Source organism: Pelophylax lessonae (assembly GCF_965119305.1).
Source record: "Pelophylax lessonae genome assembly, chromosome: 3".
In the NCBI taxonomy this organism is placed as follows: Eukaryota; Metazoa; Chordata; class Amphibia; order Anura; family Ranidae; genus Pelophylax; species Pelophylax lessonae.
The window spans coordinates 3072544-3094225 of record NC_138770.1 but is presented as its reverse complement, the minus strand read 5'-3'; the positions used below and the strand labels follow the sequence as shown (position 1 = coordinate 3094225).

The 21682-nt window shown below is 43.2% G+C and overlaps 4 protein-coding genes and 1 pseudogene across 5 annotated transcripts in view; 1 reads left to right on the top strand and 4 right to left on the bottom strand.

The window, feature by feature from the left end:
* Positions 1-11954, bottom strand: part of LOC309549123 (uncharacterized protein) — a 275016-nt gene extending 263062 nt beyond the window's left edge. Inside the window, exons 1-2 of the mRNA XM_082249160.1 lie at positions 11728-11954; positions 11514-11611 (exon numbers count right to left, since the gene is read on the bottom strand). Coding sequence (XP_082105286.1) covers positions 11514-11611; positions 11728-11812 — 183 coding nt within the window. The 5' untranslated portion in view covers positions 11813-11954. The remainder of the gene's footprint in view (positions 1-11513; positions 11612-11727) is intronic.
* LOC309549119 (uncharacterized protein) overlaps positions 1-21682 on the top strand; it is a 2919967-nt gene that overhangs the window by 313764 nt on the left and 2584521 nt on the right. The gene's annotated exons all lie outside the window — the stretch shown is intronic.
* The window catches only part of LOC309549117 (uncharacterized protein), a 4285597-nt gene that overhangs the window by 1790055 nt on the left and 2473860 nt on the right, over positions 1-21682 (bottom strand). The window contains 1 exon segment of the mRNA XM_082249155.1: positions 11405-11434. Within this exon segment, the coding sequence (XP_082105281.1) occupies positions 11405-11434 (30 nt within the window).
* The window catches only part of LOC309549127 (uncharacterized protein), a 193389-nt gene that overhangs the window by 100543 nt on the left and 71164 nt on the right, over positions 1-21682 (bottom strand). Inside the window, exons 2-3 of the mRNA XM_082249163.1 lie at positions 7344-7794; positions 6967-7259 (exon numbers count right to left, since the gene is read on the bottom strand). Coding sequence (XP_082105289.1) covers positions 7146-7259; positions 7344-7763 — 534 coding nt within the window. The 5' untranslated portion in view covers positions 7764-7794 and the 3' untranslated portion in view covers positions 6967-7145. The remainder of the gene's footprint in view (positions 1-6966; positions 7260-7343; positions 7795-21682) is intronic.
* Positions 21583-21682, bottom strand: part of LOC309548687 — a 3994-nt pseudogene continuing 3894 nt past the window's right edge. Inside the window, exon 3 of the transcript in view lies at positions 21583-21611. The product of the transcript in view is annotated as an uncharacterized misc_RNA (transcript). The remainder of the gene's footprint in view (positions 21612-21682) is intronic.

The window sequence follows — 21682 nt, the reverse complement described above, 5'->3', positions numbered from 1 at the left end:
CGTCTCTTGTGCCAGTTCTGCAGTCTCTGACCGTTCCTTGTGCCATGTATGCAGTCTCTTATCATCTCTTGTGCCATGTATGCAGTCTATGATGATCTCTTGTGCCATGAATACAGTCTCTGATCATCTCTTGTGCCATCTATGCAGTCTCTGATCATCTCTTGTGTCATGTACGCAGTCTTTGACAATCTCTTGTAACATGTTTGCCGTCTCTGATTGTCTGTTGTGCCATGTATGCAATTTCTGACCTTCCCTTGTGCCATGTATGCAGTCTCTAACAATCTCTTGTGCCATGTATGCAGTCTCTGATGATCTCCTAGGCCATCTGTGCAGTCTCTGACCATCCCTTGTGCCATGTATACAGTCTCTGATCATCTCTTGTAACATGTATACAGTCTCTGATCATCTCTTGTGCCATGTATGCAGTCTCTGACCATCCCTTGTGCCATGTATACAGTCTCTGATCATCTCTTGTAACATGTATGCAGTCTCTAATAATTTCTTGTAACATGTATGCAGTCTCTAATCATTTCTTGTACCATATATGTAGTCTCTGATCATCCCTTGTGCCATGTTAAATATTGATATTAGCACTGAAATCTGCCATTTTATGTACTTTTTTGAAGTGTCCGTAAAAAATGTGGCTGTCAGTAAATGTCATGATTTTTGCCAGTAAAAAATGTATGCTGTTTGAATATTTTTGGTGCCCATTTCTGTCATTTTCACTTGGGGAGGTTGGCAACGAAAGTCTTTTTGTAGTTGGGAAATCCAAGAACCGCTGACCCCACAATCAATTGTTTAATCTTAGTAAAGGCTTCCTCTGCCTCTGAAGTCCATTGTATTTTGTCTCTAGCTGACATTGGAGTGCTATGAATCAGTTCAGCTAAGGGGGCTATTTCTGTTGCATAGTTTGCTATCCAAGACCTGCAAAAATGAGCCATTCCAAGAAAAGACATCATTTCCTTCTTAGTGCGTGGTCTAGGAACCTGAACTATAGCCGTCTTACGGCCTTCATCCAGATGCCTACCTTCCTGTGATATAGTATATCCTAAGTACTTCACCTGTGTCTTCCAAAGCTGCAACTTATCTTTACTGACCTTGTGTCCCTGCTCAGCAAGAAAGGACAACAGGGCCAGCGTATCTCTTTGGCAGCTTAATTCTGTAGGAGATGCCACCAATATGTCATCCACGTACAGAAGTATTTGGCTGTCACAGGGAGGTGTAAACCTGGACAAGTTGTTGGACATTTCTTGTGAGAAAATTGTAGGACTTTCACAATACCCTTGCGGTAATCGCGTATGTGTATACTTTTTTTGCTTATAAGTAAATGCAAACCAGAACTGACTATCTTTATGCAAAGATATTGAAAAGAACGCGTTACTTATATCAATAACAGAGAATACTTTGTTTTCAGGCTGAAGATCGTTTAGGAGGACATGGGGGTCAGGCACAACTGGGGCCCGTGGCACCACAGCCTTATTTACTGCCTGGAGGTCCTGAACGAGCCTCCACCCTCCCTGCGGTTTCTTAACAGGGAACAATGGTGTATTACAGGGGGAATCTGGACATTCTATGATTATACCTCTATCCAACAATTCTTTAATTACAGGATCCACCCCAGCTTCTGCATCTTTCCTTAAGGGGTATTGTTTTTGATAGGGTCTCATAGTACTTTTAGGGGTGATTTGTACTTCACTTGCTGTTTTGATCAGTCCAACATCACTCTTTCCTTTTGACCAAAGATAGTCGGGGATGTCTTTCAATGCATCCTCTCCCTCTTGGGTCAAGAGGAATAGTCATTCCTAGTACCGTCCTGAAAGGTGCACTCCTGGAGTACAATGTGTGACCCAATTAAGGTTGAAAGACTGGATTCCCTTTATTTTCTGTTGTTCAGGTGTCATATGTACCCAGTCGGTCAAAAGTTCCCCTAACTCATACCAATCTAACGAGACATTCCGAGTAATTGATACATGGGGTACAATTCTTCCCCTATGTAACTTGAATATCTCATCAGGAAGGAGACAGGTGGCCACACTGTTTCCCTCCTGATCCCAGTATAAAGTTTTCAACGTAATTCTGACCCCTGAAAATTTACCCAATTTTCTTTCATAATCAACATCAGCTCCTATGGAATGTTTAAAATAAATAGTGCAGTGTAAATTATGTTGAACCTCATAGCTTTTCCCTTTAACCTTTTCTTCTGCTATTTTGAGAAGGGGTTGCTGCATGCTTCCTGGACCTGTGGAACTTAAGTCCAAGCTGTACCAGTAATAAGCTTCACTGTCAGCCTTTATCACATATGTTCCGCAGGCTTGGTGGGCTCTCAAGCCACCCTCTGCTGGTATCACTGAAATGTCTAGTGCATGCAGCAAGTCCCTGCGTAATAGGTTAATTGGACACTTTTCAGATATCACAATTTTACACTCTGTTTTTCTTTTTGTTTGTGGGTCCTCTACAAGAAGTTTTTCAGACACATCTTCTTCACATATTACACCACTCGCTGATTTTACAAAAATTGTTCCTTTTCTTTTGATTCCTTCAGGTAAATCCTGAGGGTGAATCAAAGTTTTACATGCCTCCGTGTCACACAAAAAGTTAATTTGTTTCCCTTGTACAGTGAGTGTTATTTCTGGTTTTATCTCATTTTGTAAATACATTTCCACATTGCATATGTCCAACATGTCAAGTTCTCCTGAATCGATTTCATTCTTAATACATTCTATTTCATTCTTCTCCTTTCCCATTAGTCATGCTTTCTCCTCTCTCTCTTCATCTCTCCTTGACTTACACTCTCTTGCCATGTGACCCTTTTTACCACACAAAAAACATTCCCCTCTTTCCTTCCTACCCTCGTAATCCTTGATACGAGGTCTCCGTTGGGGCCTTCTTACCTTTCCGGTACCTTTTTCAATGACATATGCGTCAGTATCTTCTTCTACAAAAAAAACTTTTCCTTTCTTATTTTTCTTTTTTAATTGAAAATGACGCTCAGCGTGGCGTGCATATTCAATGAACTCATGGAGCCTGCAAGTTCTGTGAGTTATCATGTGCTTGGTCACGAAACCAGAAATGGGGGCTTGGAGTCCCTTTAAAATCGCATTTTTTAATTGTTGTTCATAAGGAGTATCATTAACTAGATTTGCTGGAACCTCAATTCCAGAGTTATTATTAAACACTTCCCTCATTCTTATTATGAAGTTGTCAACGGTTTCATCCTCACCCTGAATATATTGATTAATGGCTGCCCAGTCAGCCCTTTGCACCCATCGCTGTTCTATTCTTGTTATCAGGGCATTTGTGTTTACCCCTAATTGGGCATTATTATAAGGTCCTAGCATCTGTCTTACAACCTGTTCTATTTCCCTGCCATTTAGATTATAACTGGCAATCATGCCCCTTACCCCATCCCTAAATTGTCTTATATTTAACTTAGGATGTGGGATGCCCTCTGTGGCTTTCTTTACATCTTCAGATGTCCATGGTCTGTAGACCATGAGGGTATCAGGTAAAATATCAGGCTGTTGATCAGTACCTACATTCTGTCCTGCCCTGGGGTTGGGAACTTGAATCATGGGATATTCCTCCATTTTCCCGTGTTGGGGATAGGAGTTCTCTAATAGGGTTTAAGAGACCTACGATTTGATCTGTAAGGGAACCTTGTTACAGCAGCGCTATAAGGAGTACCCTGTCTGGTCCTTTTGACAGACAAGGTTGTTCTTAGGGGCAGCATAGGCTCCCTTGGAACCTCAGGGTAAATTTGATACACTGGTGGGAGAGGAGGCACTACTAGTTGGGCTGATAGGGGTGCAGTTGCCTCAAGTGGGGGATCTGGAGCTGCAGGATTTTGTAAGGCTTGCTGAAGGACATTGGTAAGGCTTTGTAAGACAACAGAATTATTATCTTGTTCTTTATCTATGAACATCGTCTTTTTATGATTTTGGGAATTTATTCTCCTATTAGACTCTTCAAGCCATTTTTTGGCCTGAGGTAGTCCTAATTTCTTTTGTTTCTTAATCTTGGTACCGGGTTCACTTTTAATTCTCCTGCACAACTTGACACATGAATTTTTATCTAACGATGCATCAAAATCATAACATTTCATCCATTTCCCAAGATACTTCACACATATATCTAGTGTCTTCATTCATTTCTTCTTGGTTCACACATCTATGACCTATTTCCACACAATTTTTGGCCCATTCTTACACAATTTTTACCTCTTTTTAGCGTGCACGCAAATTATACACAATACTTTTGTTACCTCGCAGACAGCCACAGATTCTCTGGAAAACTTACTATACTCCTTCAAACTTCCAGTTCTATGTTCTACTAAAAAGCATCGGTATTCCTAACACTTATGCACAGTACTTTGTTATCTCACAGGCACTCACGGACTTAGTACAGCTGTACGTTGCTGTAGAATACACCGATCTTGCGACCTGCTAAAAATACAGGCATGCAGTTTTAAATTTGTATATTTGATTCAGGGATATTTATGTTGTCTGCACAGGACTTCTTTACAGATTTACAAGGCTGCTTTGGACGTAAAAGTCCTACAAATTTCCTTTATCTGTGGCCTGGCGGTTAGAGACCACATCCCTGTGTCAAGCTAAGACAGAGACACTTAAGACAGACCGATATGCAGTTGTTGATCTCACGGATATTTATGTTGTCTGCACGGGACTTCTTTACAGAGTTACAAGGCTGCTTTGGACTTAAAAGTCCTACAAATTTCCTTCATCTGTGGCCCGGCTATATTATAGACCATATCCGTACATCAAACCAGACACAGAAACAAAGTATACTGACAAGAACACACTCTGATACATAGACAACAAGAGGAGATAGAGAAATTGCTCTGCAGTGCTTGACTGCCTACTCAGGACGCCCTGAGTACGTCTTACCAAAACGCAGATCTGTCACCTTATCTGCCCATCCAAGATGGCCACAGATGTTCGGAACGAGGAGCGCGTGACAACTCACTTTCTCTCAACAAGAATAGGACAAGTCAAACAAATAATATACATAGACAAACAAATAAACCTTTTTTTTTTTTAAAGGTATTTTTATTAATAAACATAAAACACAGACAACAGTCCGATATAAATCAGGAAGTACAATCAAGAAGGAAATAATGCATATCCAAGAATCATACAGACAGAAGTACAGGGCAGTAAGGCAAATAACATCAACCACAGTAGCGCAAACATAGCAACCTTAATTGACTGCTCCCACCCGCCTCTCCCGCTCCAACCAGAAACTTCACAAATAAACCTTTTAACCATTTACACAACTAACATTTTTAGTGTGATCGATATATGCATATATAAATAAAATGTTCTTACCTTGAACCAGATTGGGTCTCTTTCTTACTGATTCATGGAAAACCCTTCACCTGTTACTACGGCCAGCCAGTTAACCGGCCTCTGGTTACGCCAATTCAGATGGAGGACTTTAAGATAGGAATTCCGCTTGTACCGGAAATTCCCCTGTACAGTATTGGTCACCGGTGTCTAGCCTTTCACAGGATGTTGGATATCCGAGTCACGGCACCAGATGTAAGGGAAATTACCGTTAGACCACAAGCTGATTCAAAGAAGAATTCATTTATTACTCATATATGAGGAGTCAGGTTATATCGACATACTTTCTGTGAGCTTCTATAACCCGTCTGGTTTGCATACGTGTCTTCCATCCTTATATATGTTTTAGAAATCGTTAAAATTGAAACCCCCATCCTTCCTTTGGACAATGATTGACAGCCTTTAATATATCCTAAGGAAGGGGGTTGAACAGTAGCCTATTGTATTCTAAACATCTGGACAGGATATACAGAGTTAGGCATGTAGTAAGTCTTTGTAAATGTGAAAACTTAATATAAGGTCTTAACAAGGAACATATGGCAGGATATGCAGTAGCCACTGTTTAAATTATTAGCAGAATCTGCTGAAATATGCAGTTCTTGGATAGCATAAATGATTATAACACATATAATAATTATGAAACATTCATAATTTCTTTATCAGATCTCAGGTATTTTTATGAAACCCCCCTGACATAGGAAACTAAGGGTCTATGCAAACAATATGTTGGGTGAGTATGACAAGCATGTGCCCAGCCGTGTTTCAATAAACACAGTGATTTCCGATAATCATCAGCTCCAACTAGTGGCCATAATGAGGTATTAGTTCCAAAATACCTCAATCAGGAAAAATAGATCAATACCGCATTATGGCCACTAGATGGACCCAATGATCATAGGAAATCACTGAATGAAATAAAAAGAAGACCAACATTTGTCATGGATGAATGAATGCTTGTCATATTTGTTCATCTATTTTATAAAAACTAAACATGTAAGTGAAGTGGTAACTATTCAGCCAATCACTTTATAATATCTCCCTTCAAAGGGAAAACAGAAATTATTTACAGAAAATCAAACAGTATAAATATTTTCCAACCAATGACCTCCACCCAGACAAGATATGTAGAAATATAAAGACAAGCGGTGTTACCTCTCGTGCCGCACTCCGCCAAGCCACCCATACCCACACAGGAGCAAAGGAAAGAAGTTCTCACCTAGTTTATCTCCGAGTTCTCCTTCCCTCCTGTTGGGGGATGGGAGAAGGATGGAATGAAGACAGAGAGAGACACGCTTCGGGGTCACCACTGGTAAGTAGAGCCTTGAAATGAAGGACATCAACTTCAGAATTTCTGTCTTGTCTGTGTAAAGTTTACTGATAAAGATATATGGGATCTCACAGCTTCTAGCTCTGTAACCCGCTATATCATTATCAGTAACCGTCACACAGACCAGCAAGACATTCTGAAGGTGATTCCTTCATTTCACGGTTCTACTTACCACTCTACACCCCAAAATTTACTCAGCCAATGAAAAGCCAACATGGTACAACACTTCATCCATGTCTCTGGTCATCTCTCATCTCCTTATCAACTGTTTCTTACATGACGAAGATCAGCCATGGAGTATATCTGAGGTGTATATCAGGGTGTGCTTCTTCCACACATGTACAGCAACATTCATATAGAAGACATTTCCCACACTCAAGGCACTAATACACCTTGAGGGTTGTGTGGGATCCCTGATGTACAAGAAGAGAGGACTTCAGTGAGGAACAATTCCCTCACTCAGGACAGGAAAGTGGCTTTTTCCCCGTGTGAGATCTCTGATGTCTGTGAAGAAGAGACTTCCGTGAAAAACAATTCCAAAACTCAGTACAGGAAAACGGCTTCTCCCCCTTGTGAGACCTCTGATGCTTGTAAAGATCGGACTTCTGTGGAAAACATTTCCTGCACTCAGGACAGGAATGCAGCTACTCCACCATGTGAGATCTCTGATGTGTGTAAAGATTGGACTTCTGTGAAAAACATTTTCCGCACTCAGGACAGGAATAAGGTTTCTCCCCCATGTGAGATCTCTGATGTGTGTAAAGAGAGGACGTCTGTGAAAAACATTTCCCACACTCAGGACAAGAATATGGCTTTTCCCCCGTGTGAGATCTCTGATGTATGTAAAGATGGGGCATTTGTGAAAAACATTTCCCACACTCAGGACAAATATATGGCTTTTCCCCCGTGTGAGATCTCTGATGTATGTAAAGATTGCACTTGTGTGAAAAACATTTCCTGCACTCAGGACAGGAAAATGGCTTCTCCCCCGTGTGAGATCTCTGATGTCTGTTAAGATAGAACATCACTGAAAAACATTTCCCGCACTCAAGACAGGAAAACGGCTTCTCCATGTGAGATCTCTGATGTGTGTTAAGTTGGGACCTCACTGAAAAACATTTCCCGCACTCAGGACAGGAATGCGGCTTCTCCCCCATGTGAGATCTCTGATGTGTGTAAAGAGAGGACGTGTGTGAAAAACATTGCCCACACTCAGGACAGGAAAACGGTTTCTCCCCCGTATGAGACCTCTGATGTGTGTAAAGAGAGGACTTCCGTGAAAAAGATTTCCCGCACTCAGAACAGGAATACGGCTTCTCCCCCGTGTGAGACCTTTCATGTCTATTAAGATAGGATTTAAAATGGAAACATTTCCCGCACTCAGTACAGGAAAACCTCTTATCTGTTGGAAGGACGGCACTGTTCCTCACAGTCTGAGGTTCCTCAGGATAAGAGGAATACGATGGTCCGGCACCGTCCCTCACAGTCTGAGGTTCCTCAGGATAAGAGGAATACGATGGTCCGGCACCGTCCCTCACAGTCTGAGGTTCCTCAGGATAAGAGGAATACAATGGCCCATCTACACTGTGTGGTGCCGGATGGACATTTGAGGTAGCCGGGTTTTCTCCTGGACTATACTGTGGGATGTCCTCATCTTCTACTTTACAGTCTGGAGACAAAGTGAGACAATCCTCTGAGGTTTTCCTCATCTTCCGTCCATGTACTAAAATAGAAATACAAAGATTATTACTAGACATCAGCAGATTGGTTCCCCTAAACCAGGACTCCGCCCACATCAGGCAGCTTTGTCTCTGAGGATCTTACAATTCAACCCTCATGGTAACTAGTAAATGGTAGAGGGTGACTAGGTGTTCTAGGAACCACACATCAAGTCAAAACCTGCTGTATGATAGTAAATGGCAGTCTCAGTTTGGACCTACGCCAGGCAACGCTTGATGTGCAGTTAGTAGTGAAGTGCAGATAGCAGTGTGTAGAGGGGAGAGAGCAGGGGTCATGTACAATATAGAGTATATAGTGCAGGGGTCAGGTGTATGTAATGTACAACATAGAGTATATAGTGCAGGAGTATGTAACGTACAACATAGAGTATATAGTGCAGGGGTCAGGAGTATGTAATGTACAACATAGAGTATATAGCGCAGGGGTCAGGTGTATGTAATGTATAACATAGAGTATATAGCGCAGGGGTCAGGAGTATGTAATGTAAAACATAGAGTATATAGTGTAGGGGTCAGGAGTATGTAATATGAATGTAGAATCCCTATGACATCCAAGAGACAGGATAGCACCTCCAGAGGCCAGGGGAGGGCCAGCATTTCACCCCAGGGCTGAATCCATGGCATAAATACCGGGACCATGAAAGGTTATAGGGCGCCACTCACTTTGTCTTTTTAAAGTGTTATTGCAAGGAGGTGAAGGTTGGAGATGGGGGTCTCAGATACCATGGCAGATCACTTACAGACTCTGCAGATCAATGTCTACTCTCACAGTGTCAGAACCTATAAGCCGACTTAGCAACACTGTAAGCACATTCCCAAATTTCAGTGCATCCTCCAAGTGAGTCACCAGGCCCTCCTTAGAGACCGGCCTTCTTCATGGCTCCTTCCAGCAAGGGGCCTCCCCCGGGTCTCCTCCTTGGCACAGCTTCCTCCAGACCAGGCAGGACAGCTTCGGGACCACTTCAGCACATGTTTGGCCCCAAAACAGGCTAATGGACCTAACAGCAGAGCTCCATCCAGCAGCCCCTCCCTACACCTCATCCCAGGGGAAGAGAGCGAGCACATGGCCTGTCCCAAATATTTATTTCCTCCCCCAGCATGCACCAGTGACATAAACCTCCTACTGCATTGGCTGACAGAAATATAAATATTCTTAATGTAAGACATTAAACCCAAAGAAAATATTTATTATATTGCAGCTTATCGATTCTTAGATTTGATGTTAGTTTTCCTTTTTAGGATTTCTTATATGTTCATCTGGTGATCTGGCCAGTAAATCTGTTCTATAAAAGCTCCAACTCTAAAGCAAAATGTATCAGTTACTGGGATGGGGCAGACCATTTACCACTGACAGGGGTGCTTACAATGATCAGCTTTTATTTATTCTTGTAAAACCTTTATCCCAAAGAAAAAAAACAGTTTGCTGTGACTAATTATAAAGTGTGAGATGGAGTTTGGCTTCAATTTATTATTGCTTTTAAATCAGATAATACATCTAACACTCCCCCCCCCCCGACCAATAACGCTGCTGTCTTCAGAGTGGGGGCGCTCTAATACAGAAGGTGTGACCAGGTGAAAACAGAGGGGGAAAAGCCTTAAAAAGAAAAGTAATGCAGCCACCACATCTAATGATTGGTAAGGTGCAATGTATGACATTTTTGGTTTTGGGTTTATTATAATTTTAGTTTGGTTGGTGAAATGTCATACTATGTCCAGTGATAGCGGTGACATCTACTGGCCACAGTGAGAAATCACAACTCAGCTTAAGCTTAGGGAAAAACCAGGCGAAAAACTTAACAATCAGTCTGAGCTAAGTACAGCCCAGCCAAAAACGAAAATACAATAGTAGCCCCTATTTAAGACATGGCTGTAACTTCAGATCCCCATCTCCTTTTTTCTGACTGCTCAGACAAACTGTCTAAATTCTGGACTTTGTAAAGAGAGGAGTGCAGATAAAGGGGTACAACTTATGTAGGAGGATTTGTTTCATCTCTGTGTATCACCTGAGGCCAATTACTTCACTGGGTATATGGAGGGTTTACACCCACTCTAAATGTGCACATGAGAGAAGTTGCAGAGGTCCCACACCGCTGCCTCCCATCTCCTGAGACTGCACTCAGTGACTTGGGTGTGAGACTATACAGACATATCCCTCCCCCGGCACAGCCATCAAATAACAGAGCAAGAAACCCCGGGAGAATTGTTCTGTCAGAGATCTTACTAGACCCAAGGAAGTGGCAGAAGACCCAAAGTACATACCCCAGGTGCCTAGGTCTAGTAACGTCTATGGTGAAAATGAACATTTTGCTGCCAGCTGAACCCCAGAATCTCCATAAATCCAGTCTAGAGACATAAATTGTGTCTGCAGCACAGAGAAGGAAGATTATCCGAGAGAAATACAGAAATTCAGGACGGGGAACACAGCTCAGGAAAGTGACCAGGGGATTACAGGCTGATATCACCCAGTCCCCACCCTACTCTGGACCAATCAGTGAGCAGTATGGGTGGAGGAATGTATTTAGTGTTAATGACCCACCTGTGCTGATCTCTGTAGGAGTGTCCTCCTCTATAAATGTCCCCGTTATTCCATCCTCCTCCATAGACTGCTGATCATCCCTCACATACGTCTCTTCTTCTTCTGCTTTCACCTCAAATTCTATATCGATTGGATCTCCACTCTAAATCAAGAAAATCAAAGAATATCATCTGTAAAATATAAGCTTTATTATTGTGACATCACATAAAAATACACACATTGTCTCCATGAGTCTGTGTTTTATAATCTCTGTCTCACCAACCTTGTAACAGTGAGGGATGGTGTGACCTTCCTGTGTGGAATCCCGGGAATACAGAGGACGGGGACATCTCTCTGGTGGGTTCCTGGTATTAGGTGGCTCCATCATATCCTTGTGTCCTTCTGAAAACTCCTCCATCACTCCATACTCCTCATCCTCCTCTTTATACTCTTCTTTAACATCAATATTATCATCCCCAAGGTTTCCACTCTGAATATATAATAAAACATTCATTGTAACAAACATGCTGTATATAAATCAGAACTACCAATCATTGTCACTCATATACCTGATGATGGTGAGGGATGGTGTGACCTTCCTGTGTGGAATCCCGGGAATACAGAGGACGGGGACATCTCTCTGGTGGGTTCCCATTACTGGATCCATCTGTAGGAAACACACACACTGACTGAATACATTGTTTCTATGTGTTTATCAGATGATGGGGGATCTAGGTGGAGCCTCCGTACTGCTCTCTCCTTTACAATAAAGTCTCCTCTTACCCGGTGATGTGAGGGGCGGCTGATTCTCCATCATGACGTCCTTGTAGAGATCCTTGTGTCCTTCTAAATACTCCCACTCCTCCATGGAGAAATAGACAGTGACATCCTGACACCTTATAGGAACCTGACACACACAATGATACAGTCACCATCCAGACACATCCCTTGTCTGTTACTGGATAATGTCCCAGAATTCCCAGCACCGCTCACCTCTCCTCCATGATCTCTCTGGTGCCTTCTAGAATCTTCTTTGTATTTCTCTATTCTATCAGGGAGGGAGGCGGAGGCAATGTGATGGTCATATGATCTCCAGACTTCACAGGAGGAAAACTCTAGATCTGAACACAAATAGTAAAATCAAATGAAATTCCCAGAATCCTCCTCACCTCACTATTCAGGTTTCCATTTCATTAAAGCCCCACCTCAGACTGAGGTATAATTTACCCACACAGGACCCCCACACTGCGCAGAGTAAAAGCTTGTTGCAGGCATTCTGACATCATTACATACAATGCAGGACCAACAGTCCCACTTTGCTAGTGAGGATGCCAAGGGTCCGCCCACATCCTCAGAGCATGAGAAAAAAAAAGCCAGATGGAGGGACATTGGGGGGAGGAGCTGTGAGGTCAATGTGATGTCATAGGACATATAGACTCTGGATGGAGGGACATTTAGATGGGGAGATTTGAGGGGTTCTCTATATGAGGATCCTGTGCAAACCAAATCATTGTTCCCGGGTGCCTCCCACTTCTTCTAAAATGAAGAGTGAACTTTGACCTTTACCATACAGAGATCTGTCAGGAATGTGTGAAAGTAAGCTCTCATGTGAGCAGGTGATGTGCGGAGGAACGGAGTGTAAATAGCAGACCATTTCATCCAGAGCTACTAATGGTGGGGATGGATTTTGCTGCATGCTGGTGCCAACTTTCCACCCCCCAGGGTCACTGTAGGTGTGGAGAAAAGCTGTGTAAGAGGATATGGAGGAGAGATGAGGAGGAGATCCAGGAATCAGGATAAAGGTCAGGACAAGCAACAGACGAGCGCATCCAAGAGATGAAGCCGGGGTCACTACACAGAAAATCAATCCAAGGAAACAACAGGCAGGACGAGGAATAGCAAGAAGGAGCTCAGAGACAAATGAGAATATTGCTCAGCCAATGGGAGATTATCTCAGCATGACTTACATAATGAAGGAGATGAGGGGGAGGGGAGGAAGTCACTTAAGGTGACCATAGATACATGAAAATTCAGCTGGTTCAGCAGGGATCGGTCACATTTCCATCCATGTATGGCCAGCTTTGGAAGCAAGATATATTAATCATCAACTGATCCCCTTGAAGGGGTTAATCTACTTATTACCTCTGCCGCCAGATCCTGAAGTGTCTCGTTCTACGTTCTATGGAACGTCCTCTTTACCTAACATTACTTCCTGTCTGTATTCCATAGAGACTTCCTGTCTGTATTCCATAGAGACTTCCTGTCTTGGTAGAAGTGAGATCACCACCTTGTGGAACTCAGAGGAACTGCAGCCCTGAGAACCGTCTGGTAGTGTGAACACGGTGTAACGTGAGAATTACCTACCCCGTGAGAAAAACCTACCCACGTCACTTCCTGCCAGGAACAGCTGAGCAGCGCAGCACTGCGCATGCTCACAGCCCCGGATACCTAATGGAAGAGCTGAGGATCAGACTAGTGCGCATGCGCAGTAGTCTGAAACGATCTCGGTGTCCGTGAAAAAAACCTACCGAGGCGGCGGTGACATAAAACAGCTGTGCTGCACTATCACTCATCTCCGCGCCTGTCCCGGTCACTTCCCTGATCTTGGCTAGTAAATATAAAAGCGGCTGGCGGCTCCGTGATTTATCTTTTCATACAGCCGCCGCCGCTTTTATATTTACTAGCTGAGAGCAGGGTAGTGACCGGGACAGGAGCGGAGATGACTCATAGTGCAGCACAGCTGTTTTAATGTAACTGCTCGCGTTACACAGACTGCCGTGCACCGGAAGTGACGAGGGTAGGTTTTTCTCACGGGTAGGTAATTCTCACGGAACAACGGCCTTGTGCTGTGTGTGTATGTACTGTATATCCTTCCCCTTTCTCTCCTCCCTGAGTGTGTATGAAGAGGCGGAGCTCCTGCTGGAACAGCGGTCGGAGGAGGAAGCCGAGTCTAGGAGGGAGACTGACATAAAACGCAGCAGACTTGCAGGAGTGAGCGGGGAGGATCCAGTTCCTTTGCCATCAGAGGTGAGGAGAGTGTGAAGGATGTTTGTGACTCTGGTAGATGAAAAGCTGGGAGTCATATTGCTCTGGTGAGTGAGGAAGCACTACTAAGGGGGCGCCCTCACCATCACGTGTGTAAGAGGTGGAAGAAGGTGTGGCTACACTACAGCTGGCACAGTTTGGAGCACGGAGCACTTTCACACCTTATCAACTTTTCATTCATTTGTGGACTTTTTTGGAGCAACAGAATTTTGTTGAAGTAGATGCAAAGTGGAAGCAGTGGACTTGCAGAGAACACTATATTGAGCAAAAAATATTGCATGATTACATGAATTTGCACAGGTTTTTACTAGGGATGCACCGAATGTTCGGCGGCCGAACATTATTCGGCCGAAAATAGAAAAAATAGCTCTTTCGGTTTTCGGCCGAATAAGTCAAAAGGCCGAATAATTTTGTGCCGAATAATAGGGCTGAACGATAGTCGATATGATATCGACTATCGTTCTGTGGCCGTAGGCGATATTCATATCGCCGAGGTCACGATATTTACAGGGGGAAGGGACTCGGAGGAGGACTCACAGACTTCCGTGAAGCCGGGACACTTCAGCGGTGAGCATACATTACATTACTCACTCGTGCACTGCAGCCCGCCCCACACATTCAGTGAGTCTTACTCTCCTCCCTAGTTTTTTCAATGGCACATTCAGGAAGCCAATCACGCCGTGATTAGCTGCACAGCGAACCAATCACGCGTGCCTGCACACCTGATTGGTTCCGCTGTGCCGCTACTCACGGCGTGATTGGCTTCCTGAATGTGCCATTGAAAAAACTAGGGAGGAGAGTAAGACTCACTGAATGTGTGGGGCAGGCTGCAGTGCACGAGTGAGTAATGTATGTATGCGGCTGTGCTCCTTTCCAGGCTACTACTAGTCCACCTCCAGCCTCCTACTACCACCACTATGAGAGACTGTCTGTCACTGTATAATCTGATCGAGTCCACACTGACACTGACTGACTGTCACTGAGTAATTGATGTTACCACATTAACCCTGACCTGCCCAGTGCCCTGTATCTGCAATTAAAATTTACAAGGCTGCCTGCATGCTTCCTGATTTCCATTCCCAGCATCCTTCCCAATCCCTACAGTGTCACTAACATTAACCCTATGGTACAAGGCTGCAGTGTGCACTGAATCCCATTCCCTACAGTAACATTTAGGGAGAGAGAGAGACATGAGAGGACAAGAGAGAGAGAGAGACATGAGAGGACAAGAGAGAGAGTGAGAGGACAAGAGAGAGAGAGACACGAGAGGACAAGAGAGAGGACAAAAAATTGGCAAAATAAATGGAAAAAATGCGAAACACCGCGTTCGGTATTCGGCCTTCGGCCAAACATTTTATTATTATTCGGCTTCGGCTTCGGCCAAGAATTTCATTTCGGTGCATCCCTAGTTTTTACTTTATAGAAAATATTATAAGATAATGAAGTAGGTATAAAGTGGAAGCAGTGGATCTGCAGGGAACAGCATCTTGAGCACAAAGCACTTTATGTTGTATATGAATTTGCACGTGGATCAGTTTACTTAATTTATTGATAAACACAATAAGATGAATAAAGTAGGTGTAAATCTAGACCTAGGGAACACAAGGGAGGTGGAGTGGGAATCCTCCTATCCTCACAGAGCACCTTCCAGGTTCTCCACTCTCCTCCCTCTCATCATTTGAAGCTCACTGTACCTCTATTTTCTCCAATCTCCTCTAGAATTGCTGTGATCTATCGGCCCGCTGGACCGGTATTAACTTTCCTTGATGACTTCTCTGCCTGGCTGCCCTATTTTCTCTCTTCTGAAATCCCCACAATCATTCTCAGCGACTTCATCATCCCTGTTACTACGAACACTTCTGCTACTTCCAAACTTCTCAGTCTAACCTCCTCATTTGGCCTGAAGAAATGGGTGCACAATGGATAGAGGCTTCTACTCACTCTGGTGGCAACACCCGCAGCCTTGTATTCTCCCACTGATGCCCTCCATGCAACCTCCACAAAAATCCTCTCCCTCCAAACACCACTAGGGATGGGCGAGCAGTTTGGGTGGAGGATAACTTCACCAATCACCCGAATTTTCTGTGCGCTCTGTGTTTTCATTTTGTTTACTTTTTTCATCCCGCCGAGCGCACAGTCAATAGGTTGTTAGGAAGCTAAACTGGGAAGCCGGCCACTTTGTCCTTAACAACAAATGAGTCATAAGCTGTCAGTGGGCTTCCCCACTGAGAACAGAACGTTAAAAAAAAAAAAATTGACAGCTAGAAAAAAATCGGGAAAAAATCGGCGTGGGGTCCCCCAAAATCCATACTAGGCCCTTTGGGTCTGGCATGAAGTTTAAGGGGAAATCCATGCCAAAATTTTAAAAACAATTGGCATGAGGTCCCCCCAAAATATATGCCTGACCCTTATCCGAGCATGCAGCCTGGCAGGCCAGGAAAGGGGGGGACGAGCGAGTGCCCCCCCTGAATCCTACCAGGCCACATGCCCTCAACATGGGGGGTACACCCCAAAGCACCTTGTCCCTATATTGATAGGGACAAGGGCCTCTTCCCCACAACCTTGGCCTGTGGTTGTGGGGGTCTGCAGGCAGGGGGGCTTATCAGAATAATGGAGCCCCCTTTAACAAGGGGGCACCCAGATTCCACTCCCTATGTGAATGATTTTGGGGTACATTGTAAAAATAAATGAGGCTAGGACCCATTTTTCACAATTCCTTTTATAGAAAAAATAAAAAAAAACAATGTCCCTCGATGTAGATCCATCGTCATTCACGACACCCACTGCACCTCTGGATCCCCCCAAAAAACACTCCACCCTCAAGGAATGACAGTCTGACAGTTCTTAAAATGGTAAGGAGCAGGGCCACCTGGTGACATAATCTGGTGGCCCGCCCCCTTGTGATGTAACAGACTGGTGCATGCTGGATCGGTGACATCATATGAGGCAGGGTCACCAAGTGACATCACCAGGTGGCTCTGCCCCTTACCCATTTAAAAACTGTCACCCGGCGGAGCAGGCATTCGACAGTCAGCCTTCCTCTTGGGCGGAGGTTATTTATTTTGGGTCGGCGGTGCATCGGTCGTTGTGATTGACGATGGATCTACATCAGGGGACATTGTTTTTGTGTTTTTTTTTATTAAAGTAACTGTCAAAAACTGGCTCATGTCTTTATTTTTGACACATTTTTGGTAAATACTAGAGCAGAGTTGTGTTGGTTCCTCAAACCAAAGATATGGGATTGTGTAGGCAGGTAACTTTTTTTAAAAACAAAATAATTTATTGTGCAAATAACAGAAATTGGAGAAGACAATCAAACAATATTATAGACTAGTGACAAACATTAGCGGTATAGCCGCTTGGTTTCCATATTACTTTATGCAGAAAAGGTGATTCAGTTGTTTACTGTGAAGACATCCGGACATATACCTTGATGATGCACATAAGTACTCGGTTACCAACCTAGTCTATGCATTACAGGCCCACGCCAACACTCAGGATCTCGCTGCAATACGGGGGTGCTCCACCTAAAGCACAGCAAGGTACACTGGGGAGGGTTTATGAAGCTACAAATATCTTTTGAAATATAATTTTTTTTAAATTGTCTTTAAGATATTACAAGTTTATTACAATGTCACTAATTGCAGATTTGTTCACTTTTTTAGAAATATTGGTGATATCCTTGAAAAAGGCTTTTTCCTATAGCCGAAACGCGTCGGAAACCATTTCTTTCACTCACATCCTCAGTCCGGATGTCTTCACAGTAAACAATGGAAACCAAGCGGCTATACCGCTAATGTTTGTCACTAGTCTATAATATTGTTTGATTGTCTTCTCCAATTTCTGTTATTTGCACAATAAATTATTTTGTTTAAAAAAAAAAGTTACCTGCCTACACAATCCTATCTCTTTGGTTTGAGGAACCAACACAACTCTGCTCTAGTATATACATTAAGGATGATGGCAACCACTAATACTTTAAGTAGCTCCAAAGGCAACCCCCATTTTTGGTAAATGAGGGCCAGGATCTGGGGGCCCCCTTTTTCAAGGGGGCTTCCAGATTCCGATAAGCCCCCTGCAGACCCCCCTGCCCCAAAGCACCCCCCCCATGTTGAGGGCATGTGGCCTGGTATGGTTTGGGGGGCACTCACTTGTCCTCTGTCCTGGCCTGCCAGGCTGCATGCTTGGATAAGGGTCTAATATGGATTTTGGGGGGGAAGATACACCATTTCTTTTAAAAAAAAATTGGCATGGGGCTTCCCCTCAAAATCTATACCAGACCCTTGTCCAAGCATGCAGCCTTTTTTTGGCCTGGTATGGATGGGGTCTGGTATAGACGGTGGGGGCACCACGCCGTTTTTTCCCCATTTTTTATTTTCTCTGCCAACAATAATTATTTTTACATTCAGCTGTTTGCAGGGAAGCCCGCTGAGAGCTGAAGACTCTTTGTTGTATAGGACGCCGTGGCCGGTTTCCCGGCCTCACTTCTAAACAACCTATTGACTGTGCACTCAGTGGGATGTAAATAGTAAAATAAATAGAAGAAATGCAGAGCACACAAATTTGGGTGTTTTGCGAACATCTGAAGGGGCCATTTCGGGCTGAAGTTATGCTCGGTCCAAAATGTTCACCCATCCCTAGTGGTGTTTAGAGAGAGGGAGAGGATTGTTGGAGAGGATGCATGGAGTACATAGGTGGGAGAATACAAGGCTGAGGGTGTTGCCACCAGAGTGTTTTTTTTGTAACAGAGATGTTGAAGTCACAGAGAATGATTGTGGGGATTTCAAAGGGCCTGGTATGGACCGAGGGGGGACCCCCACATTGTTTTTTTTTTTATTATTTCTATTGCAATGGCCGGGAAAATCAATTTAAATGTAAATTTTTTTCTTTTTTTTTTCTTTATAAATGTCAGCTTTGCTGCAGCAGGTTCTATACACAGTACAGATACACCACTTTACAGGCAGACTAGATTCCCCAGGCTCTGTATTTAAAGGATTTTTTTCTTTTTTTTTTTCACTTTAACCATGATTTAAATCACTGCTCCTTTAAAAACTATATTTTGTAAAAAAAAAAAAAAAAAAATTTGCATTGATAGTATCAAAAATGAAGAAAATAATAATAAAAAAAGAAAAACATGCACAGAGAAATTTCGGGTGTTCGTTGAACACCCAGACGATGTTCAAGCCAAACTTATGCCCTTCCCGAACCAGTTGCCCATCCCTACTCCCTGATTATCTCTCGCCTCAACTACTGCAACTCCCTCCTCATTGGCTTACCTTTACATATGCTATCCCCCCTTCAGTCCCTAATGAATGCTCCTGCCCGACTCCTCCACCTTACAAATGGCTCAGCATCTGCTACTTCTCTCTGCCAATCCCTCCATTGACTGCCACTCACCCAACAAATTTAAATTAGAAATACTAACGGTAACTTACAAAGTCATCCACAACTCGGGCCTCCAGCTACATCACTAACCTGGTCTCAATATTCCAACCAAATCATCCTCTTCAATCTTCCCAATATCTCCTGCTTTCTAGTTCCCTTGTCACCTCCTCCCACCTCCAGGACTTCTCCCGAGCCTCTCCTATGGAACTCCCTTCCCTAATCTGTCTCATTATCTCTTACTCTATCCACCTTTAGGTGTTCCCTGAAAACCCATCTCTTCAGAGAAGCCTATTCTGCCCCCACCTAACAAATGTACTTTTATTTTCTCCATCAGCCCATCCCCCACAGTTATTACCTTTTGTATCACTTGACCCTCCCTCCTAGATTGTAAGCTCTAAAGAGCAGGACCCTCCGATTCCTCCTGTATTGAATTTTATTGTAATTGTTCTGTTTGCCCTAACATTGTGGAGCCTGCGCAAACTGTTGGCGCTTTATAAATGCTGTATAATAATAATAATAATATATGACTGCCTAGTCCAGCCTTTCTCAGCCAGGGTTCCTCCAAAGGTTCCTAGGGGTTCCTTGTCACTTCCTTGGGCTGTATATGGAAGTGTCACCTACCAGCCGTTTCTGGATACTGAAGTCTGTCATCATTGCACCGACACACACAATTACATTATTTAATTTATTATATTTTTTATTATAATTTTAATTTTAAACAAGAGTGCAGAAATAAATCAATAAAATAGTAAAAGAAGAAAAAATCCAATTGGACAGGAAAATGACTTGTCTGGAATGTGGAGGCGGAGTCAGTAATAATTTGTGTACAATATAATACACAATGTGTTACATTATTATAACAAAGTATTGTAGAAAAGATCACACCATAGAAAATGGGGAGAGGAAAAAATAAACCCGGATATGAAGGTGACATTTGTGTACAAGGAACACCTTAACAATTACCACCATTTTATTCTCCAGGGCCTCTGCTTTCAGAAAATATATGTTTGGGGGGTTTTATCTAATCTTCAGGCCCAAAATCTGCATTTTACCATGTGTGCAAAAATAATGCAAACACAGCTCTGGTATTTATGTCCTTCAATGTGCACTATACTCATAAATACATGGGTGTGATCTCAGGGATTAGTATGCCCCCCCCCCCCGACACAGGAAACTAAGGGGTCTATGCAAAGAATATGTTGGGTGAGTGTGACAAGCATGTGTCCAGCCGTGACAAATTCTGGCTGTATTCTAATAAACACAGTGATTTCTTATAATCGTCAGCTCCAACTAGTGGCCATAATGAGGTATTAGTTCCAAAATACCTCAATCAGGAAAAATAGTTCAATGCCGCATTATGGCCACTAGATGGACCCAATGATCATAGAAAATCACTGAATGAAATAAAATAAGACCAACATTTGTCAGGGATGAATGAATGCGTGTCATATTTGTTCATCTATTTTAAAAAAATAAACATGTAAGTGAAGTGGTAACTATTGAGCCAATCCCTTCATCAAACCACACATAATATCTCCCTTCAAAGGGAAAACAGAAATTATTTACAGAAAATCAAACAGTATAAATATTTTCCAACCAATGACCTCCACCCAGACAAGATGTGTAGAAATATAAAGACAAGCGGTGTTACCTCTCGTGCCGCACTCCGCCAAACCACCCAAACCCACACAGGAGCAAAGGAAAAAGGTTCTCACCTAGTTTATCTCCGAGTTCTCCTTCCCTCCTGTTGGGGGATGAGAGAAGGATGGAATGAAGACAGAGAGACACGCTTCGGGGTCACCACTGGTAAGTAGAGCCTTGAAATAAAGGACATCAACTTCAGAATCTCTGTCTTGTCTGTGTAAAGTTTACTGATAAAGATATATGGGATCTCACAGCTTCTAGCTCTTTAACCCACTATATCATTATCAGTAACTGTCACACAGACAAGCAAGACATTCTGAAGGGCATTCCTTCATTTCACGGCTCTACTTATCACTCTACACCCCAAACTTTACTCAGCCAATGAAAAGCCAACACGGTACAACACTTCATCCATGTCTTTGGTGATCTCTGATCTCCTTATCAACTGTTTCTTACATCATGAAGATCAGCCATGGAGTAGATCTGAGGTGTATATCAGGGTGTGCTTCTTCCCCACATGTCCACCAACATTCATATAGAAGACATTTTCCGCACTCAAGGCACTCATACACCGCAAGGGTTGTGTGGGATCCCTGATGTACAGGAAGACAGGACTTCAGTGACAGGAATATGGCTACTCCCCCATTAGTTCTCTGAGGTGTGT